We start from the raw sequence: 14,916 nt of genomic DNA on the forward strand, positions 1-14,916 counted from the left end.
TCACTTGTGAAACTTAAAGGATAAGTTCACCTTTAAAAAAAAAAAAATAATAATGCACTTTTTTCTTTTTTGCATTTAAATAAAAAAAAAAAGTGAATTTATATATTTTTTTTTCTAAGGAGCCTTTAGAGCACTGCACCTCCGATGAGCAGGAAGTGGGTGCAATGTCTGGCTCCTGGAAACTCTCAGAATAGCTGTTTGCCGTACCTCTGGTGAGGGCAAACAGTTACTTGAGAGCAGGAAGATCAATGCACTACGAGGACGCTCACATGCTACATGTTCTACACCAAAAACGGGCGTAGCATGTAACATGTTCAAATGTGAACTTATCCTTTAAAGCTGCCATTTATGTATGGATATCTTTACATAGTTAGACTGGCCCAGTTTTATCCAATGTCAGTATGAATGTGCCATACACAACATACACAAGCAAGTATACCACTCTTACGACTGGTTAGCAGTTTCCACAGCAGATAGGTCAGGTCATTAGGCATAAAGATACATCTTAATGTCACCACAAGCCACGAATCAAGCCACTGTGGATAATGCAAAATGCCTATGATATGAGAGAAGCAAAATATAATAGTCAGGAATAAAAAATGAATTTGATGAGGGCAAGAAGAGAGGTCCCTGGGATGGCCTTGTGTCCGTTTACAACCGGCTGCCTCCGGGTCCAATCCGAAAAAAATAAAAATAAAAAATTGGAAGAGATCCTTTTCCCCCAGTCTGGCCAGATTGGATCAGAGGGCAGGCAGGTGTAAACAGACATCTGGCTGCCTATAGAGTAGACAGTGCTGGGTGTGGGTCTGCTCTGCACAAGCAGAGCGGGCATGGATCTGTCATCTGCCCGCTCTGCCCAGCAGGGAATTAGCGGACGGATCCCCCTGTGGAGCAAAAACTGATTTGGCCAGTGTGATGAAATACTAAAAAAAAAAAAAAAAACGACTAAGTAGAAAAAAAAGTATTGGTATTAACCACTTGCCGACCAGCCGCCGCAGTTATACTGCGACAGGTTGGCTCGGCTGCGAAACCGCCGTAGGTGTACGTCGGGCTCGTACATCCGGCGGCATGCGCGCTCCCATTGGCCAGTGGGGGGAGCCAATCAGCAGGTCTGGTGGACTCAATGTCCACCGGCCACCCGTGATCGTTCCCCGCGGTGACAGAACGGGGATCTGCCTGTGTAAACAAGGCAGATCTCCGTTCTGACAGGGAAGATCACACAGATCCTGTCTTTCTGCTAAGCAGGGAGACTAATCTGTGCATTTCCCCAGTGACACAGTCCCCCATACAGTTAGCACACACAGTGAGGGAACACATTTAACCCCTTGATCGGCCCTGATGTTAACCCCTTCCCTGCCAGTTTCATTATTACAATATAACGGTGCATATTTTTAGCACCGATTACTGTAATAATGACACTGGTTCCCAAAAAAGTGTTAAACATGTCAGTTAGGTGTCCTATCTGTCCGCCGCAATGTCGCTGTCCCGCTAAAAACCACTGATTACTAGTAAAAAAAATAATAAAAATGCCATAAATCTATCCTCTATTTTGTAGATGCGGTAACTTTTGCGCAAACCAACATAAGCTTAATGGGATTTTTTTTTTACCAAAAATATGTAGAATACAAATTGGCCTAAATTGATGAATAAACAAGTTTTCTTACATTTATTTTTTTTGGAAATGTTTTATAGCAGAAAGTAAAAAAAATTTTTTTTTTTTTTTTTTTTTTACAAAATTGTCGCTCTTTTTTTGTTTATAGTGTAAAAAATAAAAACCGCGAGGTCATCAAATACCACCAAAAGAAAGCTTTATTTGTGGGGAAAAAAGGACATCAGTTTTGTTTGGGTACAGTGTTGCACGTCCGCGCAATTGTCAGTCAAAGCGACGCAGTGCCGTATCGCACCAATGGCCTGGTCATTAAGGCGGTAAATCCTTCCCGGGCTGAAGTGGTTAAAAAAAAAAAAAAAAAAGGAAGAAAAATAATAGCCAAGGGGCGAAGGGGTTATGCAGGGCTGATCATTGTTAAATAGGGAGAAATTTAATTCATCTATCAGTGTTTTTCGTTCAACCCGCTGTCTCTGAATGGACACATGGAGCTGCAGCTCGGTTCGGGTGCCCCCATAGCAAGCTGCTTGCTGTGGGGGCACTCGACAGGTGGGAGGGGCCAGGAGCACAGAAGAGGATGACTCGAGAAGAGGAGGACCCCAGAAGAGGAGGACCCGGGCTGCTCTGTGCAAAACCACTGCACAGGGCAGGCAAGTATAACATGTTTGTTATTTTTAAAGAAAAAAAAAAAAAAAGACAAGACTTTAGTATCACTTTACATCAGCAAAAGGCATCTTTCAGGAAAGGTTCCATTTAAAGGTAAAATGACATGGGATAACTATGGGGGCTGCCATAGCTCCCTTCTTTTAAAAAGACTAGTTGCCTGGCTTTGTCATTAGTTCCAGGTTAGAGACTCAAAAAGAACTCAAGCAAAAGCTTTAACATGACAGAAAAGGAACCAACAGTCTTAAAAGGAGAGGCTAACAATGGCAACACCCATATTCTTCTCATGATAGAATCACTTTAATTTAACTAACTGGTTGGCCCTCTGTTGGGACCTACCAGAAGATAAAACATTTAAGTGAAGCTCCTAAAGTTTCTATTTTTCTATTTGAGTGAAAATACATAAATCGTTCGCTTTAATGGCTGCATAATAAAAAACAAAGAACAATATTTATACCGCTAATAGCAAAGATTACCTTGTGATTCCGGTGCACCAATTTGCGAAGATTGTTTCTTCTCTCTACGACGCTGTTTCTCATCTTCCCATATTGCTTGCAGACCAGGATTTTTCCCTATCTGAGCTAAAGGTAAAAACACAATCCAAAACATTTGTTAAGCACCATGTTTTAACAGCAATGCACAGGCTAACCCCTTTATAGAATATGTAAATTAATATACCCTAGTTCCATTATTATGTTATGGGGAAAGTCATGTCTTCACTTCTATGGATTAAAATGAAAGTTAATCTAGAAGAGAGCATTATTCTTCCACATTTTGATGGTTTAAGGCTTCCTCCGATTGGCCGAGGTGGAGCTCCTGACATTATCCACCCACCTCTCCACTTTAGCCCATTAGAGGAAGCCCTGTAATTCATTGATAAAAACACAAGGCTTTTCCAAATGGTGTAGAAGTATTTAGGCCGACTCAATTTAGCAGCAGGCAGGAAGTCACTGCTTATTGTATGTAGATGATGCTACTGCTAGTACAGCACACCCGACGGCTACAACATTTAATAATGGAAGTTGTTTGGGTCAATTTGGCCTAAAAAACTTATATAAAGTCAATGTGAAACTGTACTTAAAGATCAGACAGAGAATCATCATATAGTCTATGACAGTGAAATTGCACTGAATTCATGAATAAGTAATGCATTAACTACTTCTCAAATCGCACTACTTGAAATCATGCCTATTAAGACACTGCCATAGAAACACATTAGATCTGCAACTTCAGGCGATTTGTAAATTGCATGTCACACCTGAAGTCACACAGGTCTGACGGGGGCTAAAACAAGCTGCTGAATATACATGGGTGATGAATGCTAATAACCTCACCATTTCACAAAATGTAGCAATAGAAGAGAGTTCTTCAAACTTTTTAAACCATGGGCCAGTTTACTGCCCTTCAAACTTTAGGGAGGCTGGACTGTGGGCAGTGGGAGTAGAAAATGCCCTGACATCAGTGGGAGAAAACAATGCCATAGGCTTGGTGGTCAGTGGGAGTGAATAAATTAAATTTTTGTCAGTGGGAGGAATAGTGCCCCATAATTGGTGAGAATTAGTTCCCCATCTCTGGTGTAAGTGGGAGGAATAGTACCCCATTGTTGAGGTCAGTGGGAGAAATAGTGCCTTGTCTTTGGTGTCAGTGGAAGGAATAGTGGCCCACCAGCTGGATAAAGGCAAGCAAAGAGCCACATCCAGCCTGCGGCCACAGTTTGGGAGCCCCTGGAATAGAAAGATATATTCATAACAAAAGGTTTGTAGAAAAAAAAAAAGGAATTGAAATTACTTTGCACTTAAAAATATTCAAAACGCCAAGTTTGGCAGTTTTGAATGCAGTAGTTTTTTTTAAATTTGGCACCTTTAAGTCTTCAGTAAACTGGAAGTGATGTAATCGCTCCCCGGTTACTAGGACCGAGACCTGATCGAAGCCAAATCCTGGTCGTGTTCAGTTCTATGGCTGCTCAGGCCTCCTAGTGGGACGGAAGGCGGCGCTGCTTGGGTTGACTGTCTGCTCTAAAAAACAGTACCGGGGTGATGCGCGCAGCTGCATGCATCACCCCGGTACAACCCCTTCAAGCCGAGGGCAGCATATTAGTATTACGTTGGCGTGAAGGGGTTAATAACAGTCCAAACTGTAGAAACATTTCTAACCAAAGACTAAAATTACAGATTTATTCATAAATTAGATGGAACACATACCCTCAATTTCCTGACGATTCAGTATATCAGCAGCTACAGCATCAACTTCTAACTCACATGTGCTCTGTGGTTCTACTCCCTCCAGTAGTAAAGAGCTGTAAAAGATGTACAGTGATTTACACAAGTCCATCAGGGTCAGGGATGTTGTTTTGATTTATTTTCACACAATTTTATTTCCAAACCATTATTTTCAACTGTTCTTGATCAGTTAACAATTCCCAAGGACACTAACAAAGCAGAAGCTATTACTTTACATAAAACAAGGCAAACTTTTCTGCTTTTATATATTTTTCAACCCTCCCAAGAGAATTGTGGTCATATGCTTTGGTTACTGGTATGCAAAACTGCAATACAAACAAAATGCATCGACAGAGAAAAGAGCTTTACATTAGTTCTCCACAATGGAGCGACCTAGAAATGTCATGGTCATGCAGAATTACTCTTCTATTTTTTCCAATGTAAAATAATATAAGGCTAACCTTATAAAACCATATAAAACTGGATCCACGTTACAAAAGTGTTCATTTTAAATACATTTCTTTGAATATCACATAATTCCTCAATTTTCTCTCAATATACTACTGTCTTTCTGAGGTGTGATAATCCTTTTGAATACAACATCTGGGAGCCATAACCATATGGCTAGGTCATCTTAAAACCATCAGAATCCCGGTATCATTATAGGTATGGCTTTAAAGGTATATTTAAATTCAAGAACAAAAATGTCATCTATTTCAGGTTAAAAGTCCTTAGATGTTTTTTTTATAGTAAAAGAGCAAAAGTTATGGAGGTTACATTCACTGGTAACTATGATATACAAGAAGAAACCGGTCAGCTCTAGGTAGGACTGTAAGTTAGAGGCATTGGTGGAGTCATATAGTACTTAGGATGAGGGTTGTACCAAGGTACAGCCCAGAAGATGGTACGCTCCAGAGTACTAGGGAAAGTAAAGTAACCTCAAAACATACAATTTGCTTTGGCTATGAGACGGAGGTGAGAAAAATATATTGTTTAAAAGGAGAAGTATAGCCAAAGCTATTTTAGCTATACTTCTCCTGTAGTTCACAGGGGTGCAGTTTGTTCTGCACCCCTGGGACCCGTTTTTCAGCCAACAGTGGGCTAAAGTCCACTGATGGAAAAGATCTTGACCAGGCCCTCAGCAATCTGAGAGCCTGAGCCAGCCCCTCCCCAGCCCGGTGCTCCAGTGAGTGCCGGTGGAGCAGAGCTTAGTACAGAGGCAGAACGGGGATCTGCCAGTGTAAACAAGCAGATCCCCGTTCTGACAGGGATCATGACATGCTATACCGTTCCCAGTCATCGGGAAAAGTGATCTCTGTTATGTCCCTGCCAGCCCATCCCCCCTACAGTTAGAACACACCTAGATTACACAGTTAACCCCTTCCCTGCCAGTGTCATTTTTACATTGATCACTGCATTTTTATAGCACTGATCAATCTAATAATGTCACTGGTCCCCAAAAAGTGTCATTTGGGGTCAGATTTGTCCGCCGCAATATCGCAGTCCTGCAAAAAGAAAAAAAAAATCGCAGATTGCTGCCATTACTAGTAAAAACAATAAAGAATAAAAAAAAGTCCCTAAATCTATCTCATAGTTCGTAGATGTGATAAGTTTTGTGCAACCAATTAATATAGGCCTATTGCGATTTTTTTTACCAAAAATTTGTAGAAGAATATATAATCGGCCTAAAATGATGAAAAACATTTTTTTCTTGGATATGTATTATAGCAAAAAGAAAAAAAAATTTCCCCCAAAATTGTCGCTCTGTTTATAGCGCAAAAAATAAAAAAACTGCAGAGGTGATCAAATACCACCAAAAGAAAGCCCTATTTGTGTGGAAAAAAAGGACGTCAATTTTGTTTGGGTACAGCGTCGCACAACCACGCAACTGTCAGTGCAAGCGACGCAGTGACATATCGCAAAAAATGGCATGGTCATTAAGGGGGCAAATCCTTCGGGGGCTGAAGTGGTTAATCTCTCAGTTCTCACTGTAGAGCCGGCAGGGGACAGATGCTGCATCCACCTAGATGAGTATAAACTTTTTTTTTTTGTTTTTTTTTTTTTGGAAGTTCCTACCTCTCTTTTAAGATAAAACCATTTTAACAAAATTAACTTGTGTTCATTATAATTTGCACACACTGCTTTTACAAAACCGTAGTTAAATGTCACATTTGCAGTAATAAAGATTTGCAAACCTGGGTATGTCATCTGCTTCCCACTGAGCAAATGTGGCCATAAAGGAGCTTCCTTGAGTGGGATCTTCATGAACTTTCAAGACTTGTGACCCTTCCCCTAAACCAAAAAAAAAAAAAAAAAAGGCAATAGCTGTGATATCAAATATGATGCGTCTTGTTCAGCTCATTGCAAAAAGAAAATAAAAAAATACTGAATTAAATTGTATGCATTCACTACAATCTACAGCAAAATACCACTATACAAAGAACACATGACACTATAAAAGGCAAACTAAAATAGAAAAATATCAAACAGGTGTGCACAATCAAACCTGGAAGTAGTAAAAGGCAGATAAAACAGACATTTAAACATATCAATCTGCAAATCTGGCTAATCAAGACAAAATCAATTTCTAATTACCCTTAAACTATTTCTTTAGCTCAATGCAGAGGAATAATTTGCAAATGAGCTGAAGTGAATACTGCAATGTCACGAGAACGATTCATGATGTGAAGTACCAAGATCTTACTTAGAAACACACATAACTGAGTAAAATGCAATGGAAAACACTTTGGAATCTACTTAAAACTAAAAGACCAATTATAAGGCTGCTTTCACATTAGGGCGGGCGTTGACAGTAAAACGCTGTAAGTTTTAGCGGCACTTTACCGTAGTTTTAGTGGCGCTATTCGGCCGCTTTTAACACCTGCTAGCGGCCGAATAAAGGGTTAAATGTGCCCGTGTAGCGCCACTGCTGAAGCACTTTGAACAGGTGCTCATTTATTTCAATGGGCAGGAGCAGTGGAGGAGCGGTGTATAAACTGCTCTTTCACCTCCCCAAAGATGCTACTTGCAGGACTTTTTTTTTTCCCCATTGAGAACGTCTGATTGATGATGAAACGCGTCTGGGTACGCACGTAGTGACGCTACCACATGACCAGAGGAGGAGGACGGGCTCCGTTTGATGTTTGTTATGCCGGCCGGCGTTTTTTATATGCAACTACGCGAAATTACCTTTTAAATTGTAAGTGCAATACTTTATTTATTAAAGTGGTTTTTGGATGTATTACACTATGGCCAGTCTATTTCCTTTTTGGGTTACACACTGAGGAGACGGATCCCCTGGCTACAGTGGGCGAATATCCTTACTTCTTGGTACCATGCTTTATGATTCCAAGTTGGGTTTTGAGCCATCTGCGTGTAATAGCTTGCAAGTTGGTAAGCACATTCTACAGCCACGGTGGTTGGGTTATCACCTTTGTCTTACGTGCGCATCAGGGTGTTTGTTGCAACTAAGTGTCCACATGTGATATTTAGACATACTACACTATGACCAGTTTTTTTTGTCTTTCTCTCCTTCTGGTATATATGCACTGAGGGAACAGTGATCTGAGCCTGGAGAGAGCTGAAGTATTTTCTACACTTAAAAGGCCCGGGCTGGGTTTTAAGCCATCCGCTTATACTGCTTGCTGTTTGGTAAGCGCAATTTACAACCACGGGCACCTCATCACACTTTTTCATATGTTTTTCATACATTATGGTGTTTGGGAGATCCGTAGTGCCTTTGTTTGATGCCCATATATAAACTTTTTGGACATTTACCTTTTTTTAGCGCAGTTTTAAAATTTATATTGTTTTTTTTTTTTTTAATGTCCTGCCAGCGCAACATCCCAGTGTGAAAGCACTCGGGCTTTCACACTGGGACTGTTGGGGAGGCGTTTTTCAGGCGCTATTTTTAGCCCAAAAGTGCCTGAAAAACGCCCGTGGGAAAGGGATCTTAGGTTCACAATTTTATTGTATGTAAGCTGCCATGGTAGGCAAAATGGGCATCAAATTGTGGTAGCAAATAGAGTGATCAACTCCTAATTTTAATTACTTAAAAAAATCACTGCAGCATCCAGAAAAATTGGCAGCAAAAAAAATTTAAAAATTTGAACAGGCAGTATAACTCTTGCCACCCCCATCATGTGGAAGTAGGAGTGATGGGACCTGTATTCCTTCATGAACTGCAAGAAAATAAAGTAGGTCAAAGATCCTGTTCTTAATCATTCATTAAGGGACACAGGGTCAGAAGGAATTCTGAGACACTGGGAACTCCCAAAAGAGCCCAACTAGGGGTGGGCAACACAGCCAACATGGTAAATCTGGGGGCTACTTGCTGGTGCCTGAAGGAACTCTTTAATAAAGATGCCCGGGAAGCACCAGAGAGGCGTTCTCCCGCAAAACAGTATATACAGTGAGCGTTTTTTGCACTGCTGTTCAGCATATCAACATTTCAGCTAAAGAGTTTTGTATAGTCTACAGTAAAAAGACTCATTCTGGATATGAGACGAACCATATCCACAAGCCAATCAACACAGTAGTGTAGGTTAACAGGCATGAGATGTAACGGTTTCAAAACCGAATGATACAATAAGATTGTGATAAAGAAACTCAGAAATATCCTTAGTCCAGACCCCCAATGTCTGGCAAATGGCCATGACAGCAATAGCAGGTTGCAGAGCAGGACCTGCCAAAGAAAAGAGGAACTTGGAAAGGATTTCCAGTTATGCATCGACCGAATCTTTAAAAACCTGAATATTCTCAAAAGGGACGGTCAGGGTACTGTTAAGGCAAGAAATGGGTGCTCTACCACCAGGGGGGTCCATTTTTTGACAAATGTCTCCCCAATAGGGTATTGCTTAGCAATAAACTTGGGAGGGGGAAATAGCTATATACTGAAAAGGTTTTGACAAGTTGGGGATTTTAAGAGAGCCCAGACTAGTAGTAACCTCAGTATGCACTACATCAAAAAGGGCAGAGATTTTACACCCATATTTAACATTGTGCAAATGGGTTAACATGTACCTTGTTCCAAATGGTGGAGTTAGCCTTTATGACAAAACTTTATGCAAGCAAAAATATTTTAATGTTGCTTCCAGACTGTTCACTAGACAATGTATTAGCATCATCACCTCTTACTAAAGCAGCAAAGAGGTGTAAGCAGTAAGGCCTGGTTCATACCTATGCGATGTTTGGTGCATTTTGCAGAAATGCACTACAGTCTAATTAACATGGTTTCCTATGGGACACCTCTATGCTTTTTTCAGCCGCTACGTTTTTGGAAAGGGTCAGGAACTTTTTTTTTTTTTTTAAACGCAAAACAGTGTGTTTTTGGTTCAATAGACTTCACAGAAAAGTGCACGTAGTGCATTTTTAATGCAAAACACAGAAAAAAAACAAAAAGTGTGCAAAAGCGCACGGCAAAAAGCACTGCAGAAACAGATCAAAAGCAAACTGCAGAGGTCAGGGCTGTCTTTAATATTGAGTGGACCCTGGGCAAAAATTTTCTTTTTTTGCCCCCCCCCCCCCCCATGCAATTTCACTCTCCACCTGCTCTGAGACATACAATAAATAGCGGCTAGACTTAAAATCAGTTTACTGTATCAGGTCAGGCAGCAATTGTGAGTGCTTGCCAGCGTTTACAGCATATCATTACTGCTTACTGACAGGTTGCTAGAGGTTACAGCACACATTAGGGCTCACTGTTTAGTTGCTAGAGGTTACAGCATATGATTTCTGCTTGTTAATTGGTTGCTGGAGATTACTGTACAGTAATACTGCTCACTGATTGGTTGCTAGAGGTTACAGCACATCATCTCCTCACTGCAGGGGAGCATGATATACAAATAAATTCCGCCTTTATTTACCTATTAATGCTGCCGGCCGCAGCTATTTTCTTAGTAATGCCGCTGCTTATTTACATATGAATGACGGTTATTTACATGTAAACACAGGGACTGCAGGGGAGTCATCTGTACACAATAGGGCAGAGCTGGGCAGCATTAGTACCAGCACTTCACACTTAGATATCGAGACACAGCACAGGACTAAAACTTCAAGGGACACGGGAATTTAAACTGGGATAGTTGGCAAGTATGAGGCAGCTGCTTTGGGCCCCACAACAATGACAGGGCCCACGGCAGCTGCCCCTTTTGCCCTGCCTTAAAGACAGCCCTGGCAGAGGTGTGAACCAGGCCTAAGGGCTCCTTTTCACTTGCTTTTCTTTGAAAAGCGACAGGCTGACAGACATTTGGGAGGCAATACTGCTGCTTCCTAAATGTTTGTCTCTTGTCTTTTATGTTTGACAGTCGCACAGAGTTTTTTTAAATGGGTATACCATGCTGTAACCACAAGCCTAGTGTTTGGCTAATAGTTGCAGAGCTGCCCTATTCACTTGAATGGGTTGCATACTGCCTACCAAATGCAACAGGGGGTATAATTTTTTTGCTGCAGTATGTGTACAACTCCAAATGCCTCGTTTCCACTGAGCGGAACGGTTAGGGTTGGTACAGTTTGAAAGGGTTAGAATGGTCTGGCCTATTCAGGTGAGCGTTTCCACTGCAAGTCGGACCGCCAGGGGCCATACGTGGGTTTACAAAAAATGCCTAGCATGGCGTCACACGTCCGCCAATCAGTGGAATGTATCGTAGCTCCGCCCTAACCTTACCATTTTCTATGGCCCCACATCTGAAGCAGGACCATGAATGGTGTGGTATGGTTCGGTTGTATGGGCTGCTTTCATAATGGAAACACTCAAAATAGCGTACCGTACAGAACCAACCCGAACCGTTCCGCTCAGAGGCAAAAGTTATTTTAAAGGTGGGTAGCTATGGGAGGGTTGGTAAAACCACACCTTGTCTTACTGCCCCCTGACAGCAAATGTAAACAAGTCCTTGAGAGAAGCAGGAAGTAGTAGAGCGATTCTCCTGTCTGATGTGTGACAGTTGGAATACAAATATGTGAACTGTTAGTTTTGAAATTTACCCACAGTATTTAGAAATTTGCCTGGATTTCAGGGCTCTCACATTCAGGAAAAAGGTGGTGACCAAGAAAATGTAATTACATTTCTATTCCAGTGATGGACTAAAAATGGCCATATAATGTGCAAATTTCACTTAGTGGGTGGTCCTCTAGGCCCCCCTCCTGCTCAAAATCCTTCGATAGATAAAACTGATTGAGCTGGGTGAAAAATGTCAGCTGAACAGCAGCTGCATCCACTCAGATGCAGCTGCTGTTTGGGTATATTGATAGCCAGCAGGGCCAGCTGTCAAAATACAATAGTGGCAGCAGGAGATCCATTCATGCTGTATAGTATGGATGGAGGAATCTAATGCCTAGTACATACGATCAGAAAATCGGATGAAAAATTCAGCTTTTGGAGCAATACTCCGATAATTTTATTAGTACACAGCTTTCAACAACCGATCACGAGAGTTCATGCAAAATTATTCAAAGGGACAGGACAAACATGAGAAATTTTCTCATACGATAGCAGAGCATACGATTTTTGTTTAATTAGTACAGTATTCGTCCAAAAAATATTTTTAAAAAATCTGAAGACTAAGACCATGCATGCTCGGAAGCAAAAGAATTGCACGCTGAGGATACTTGACGAGTTAGATTGTCCAGACCGGTTGGTCAACAAGCCTTTTTGACTTATAAGACGTAGGTCTTTTCAAGTCATTAAGTTCCGGTAAGCCTCTTGATGTTCCGGTGATGGCCCTGACACCTATCTAGACCCTCTGTCCACCTGTGGTTCCTTCATTGTCTACTTACCTGCCAGATTTGATGAATTTCATCTACGTGTGAACTTGGGAGTTATATTTCCATCATTTCCAACGTACAACCCCCATAGACTTTTGGTGGTGGTTTTTTTCTTTCACAATTTATTACCAATTTATATTTTGGACTTTTTTTTCATATGGACTTGAGTGGTTGATCTGCCGAACCTTTACGGTTTTCCAGATATAAATTTATTTTTTATAATTGGCAATTAATATTTATATTTCATTTTAACTGTTGTTTTGAATTACACAGTGTCATTCTATTATGCACCCCATACCTTTGGTCATACAAGGTGTGATAAGGTTTTATTCATTGTTTGTATGCACGTATGACCTTTTGATTAATATTTATAGCGCTACACTTTTATTTTTGTTTTGAACCCTAAACCTGAGTCTATAGGTGTGTTAGCTGCTATTTGGAATTTTTTTTATTTCAGCGCAGCGCTGTACTTTCCTCCCTATTGAGCACAGACAGTGTTGACAGTGGAATGGCCAAGCCATTGTGTTCTCCTAGCGAAGGGATGGTGGAAGCCGTCCTTGCCAGAACACAGTGATTAGTGCTAGTGGCCATCACAGCCGCTAGCGATAATCACATGTAAATTCCAGCAGGCTGGTTATACTCAAGTTGATCGATCAACTTGGTACATTCAGAATGCCCATACATGGTTTAAATCTCAGCTGCTTCCTGCCTATGTCCGGGTTCAGAAAGGGACCTGCACATGAGCTATGCCATCACAATTCACACCACTCAAAACTGTAAATTATAATTCTATTACATAGTACCTAATATTCTAGTAATATAGGGATCACTGCACAAAGGAGAGTGCGCAGGGGCAAAACATGTTTTACATTCTAATGTATTAATGCAAAGTATGTAGAATTACATTGATAAAATGTAGATGTACACTTTTCTGGAACCTCTTATATGTCCTCCGCTATATCAGTCCCAAAGCAGCGCAGTAACACAGGCGCTATGGGAAAAATACTTCTGGATTGTGTCCTTTGGAGCAGTTGACTGAAAGTTTCACAAACAGCTCCATGGAAACAAGAATTCAGAGCAAGCTTAGCATGACTCAGTACTGTTTGACCAGAATGAACGCTAAATCAATTCCAGATGCACTAACTGACAGGCAGCAGCCTGGAGGTGGAGCAGCTGCTACATGACCTCTTATTAATAGATCATGACTTGCCTGCATTCACACAGCATCAATGATGTAGTCTTTTACAGAACGCTAGGGAGGCAAATTCTTCTAGCTAAAGTAAAATATAAGGACCTTGAAAGAAGAAATTGTCTTTAAATTTTAGAGATTTTGGAAATGGATTAAATTCTTTAGGTTTACACAAATCCCATGTGGAAGAAAACATAAAAGCCATATATTAGGAGTCACTAATCTCTCAGCCTTCGTATTTTATTTGGTCAGTGTCCGTGATCTCAATGATGCAGATCAAAAAACCTGTAGCTCAGATAAAAAGACATCCTATAAAACACATATCCATATCATGTCCAAAACATGTCCATGTGCCGTATAGCAAAAAATGGCCTGGTCATTAAGGGGGCAAATCCTTCCGGTCGTTAAGTGGTTAAGTAATAACACAGTCTGAAAAAGCACCCAGATTAAATAATGAAAGTGTTACTAAACCCAGGACCCTGCATTCACTATATCTGGTCTCCCACAGTAGACAGAGCATAGGAATGCAATAATTTCAGTAAATATAAATGGCTAAATACCTTTTCTCATCGGCAAAATATAGCAGTCTTATGACTTCTATTAGTGTCTGGTTAAAGCTTGTAGGAGGAGTTTTCATTCTGCACTGACTGTCCTATCAGGATGCAGGACCCCTGACCCTCTGTCTGGACAGTGTTGATTAGCCCTGTGCTGATCTTCCGCACCCTCCCAAGAAAAAAAAATAATAATAATAATAATTCTCTAGCAATACACACCAAACTGAGCAAGTGCAGCCTGTCCCCATACTCTGTATTATCAGGAAATATATTGGGGACAGTGGGAGGAAAGGATCGGGATCAAGCAGCCTTTTTACACATTGCAGAAGATTAACCCTTTAGGTTCACAGCGAGTATAATGAGCATACTTTACTGCATATACAGATTGATTTTACTGTTGTGGGATTAGTAACATTTTCATTTAGCCATGCCAACAATTAAACAGAAACTATAAAAAAAATAAAAAGACAAAAGCATCCTGCTCAAAAACGTTACCTTTTCTCCGTGCCCGTCTGAACTTTACAGCAGCGAGATTTATCAGGTTCATCCCATATAAATTATAGTCTATGAAGAGCTGTAGAAGGTAGGGGACATGGGCCTCATGGGGCTGGTAACATTTATTCATTACAGCTCCACCTTGCAGCAGTTCACTCACTCTGGTTAAGAAGAAACAAGATGCACACTAGGATTACATAATGTTTAAATGTGAAAAGAATTTAGCTTTCGCATGTACTACACCACAGTAATTGGAGATTCTGTTGTGAAATTAGGGCCCCAGTTACATTTTTACTGTTCCCCAACATGCAGGACATCTCTAGAAATAATTTACACTTGTGCTGGAATTTTGTTTCAATGCTTTGGAGCCCCCATAAAAGCAATGACACATGGACATGGAATAATCTTGGTTCCTTCTCCAAGAACAGG

At 40.8% G+C, this 14,916-nt stretch overlaps 1 protein-coding gene across 1 annotated transcript in view; it reads right to left on the reverse strand.

The window, feature by feature from the left end:
- The window catches only part of REV3L (REV3 like, DNA directed polymerase zeta catalytic subunit), a 312,168-nt gene that overhangs the window by 134,660 nt on the left and 162,592 nt on the right, over positions 1-14,916 (reverse strand). Inside the window, exons 4-7 of the mRNA XM_073627093.1 lie at positions 14,488-14,648; positions 6,684-6,780; positions 4,471-4,565; positions 2,746-2,850 (exon numbers count right to left, since the gene is read on the reverse strand). Of these exons, the coding sequence (XP_073483194.1) occupies positions 2,746-2,850; positions 4,471-4,565; positions 6,684-6,780; positions 14,488-14,648 (458 nt within the window). The remainder of the gene's footprint in view (positions 1-2,745; positions 2,851-4,470; positions 4,566-6,683; positions 6,781-14,487; positions 14,649-14,916) is intronic.

Source organism: Aquarana catesbeiana, linkage group LG04 (genome assembly GCF_042186555.1).
Source record: "Aquarana catesbeiana isolate 2022-GZ linkage group LG04, ASM4218655v1, whole genome shotgun sequence".
Lineage (NCBI taxonomy): Eukaryota > Metazoa > Chordata > Amphibia > Anura > Ranidae > Aquarana > Aquarana catesbeiana.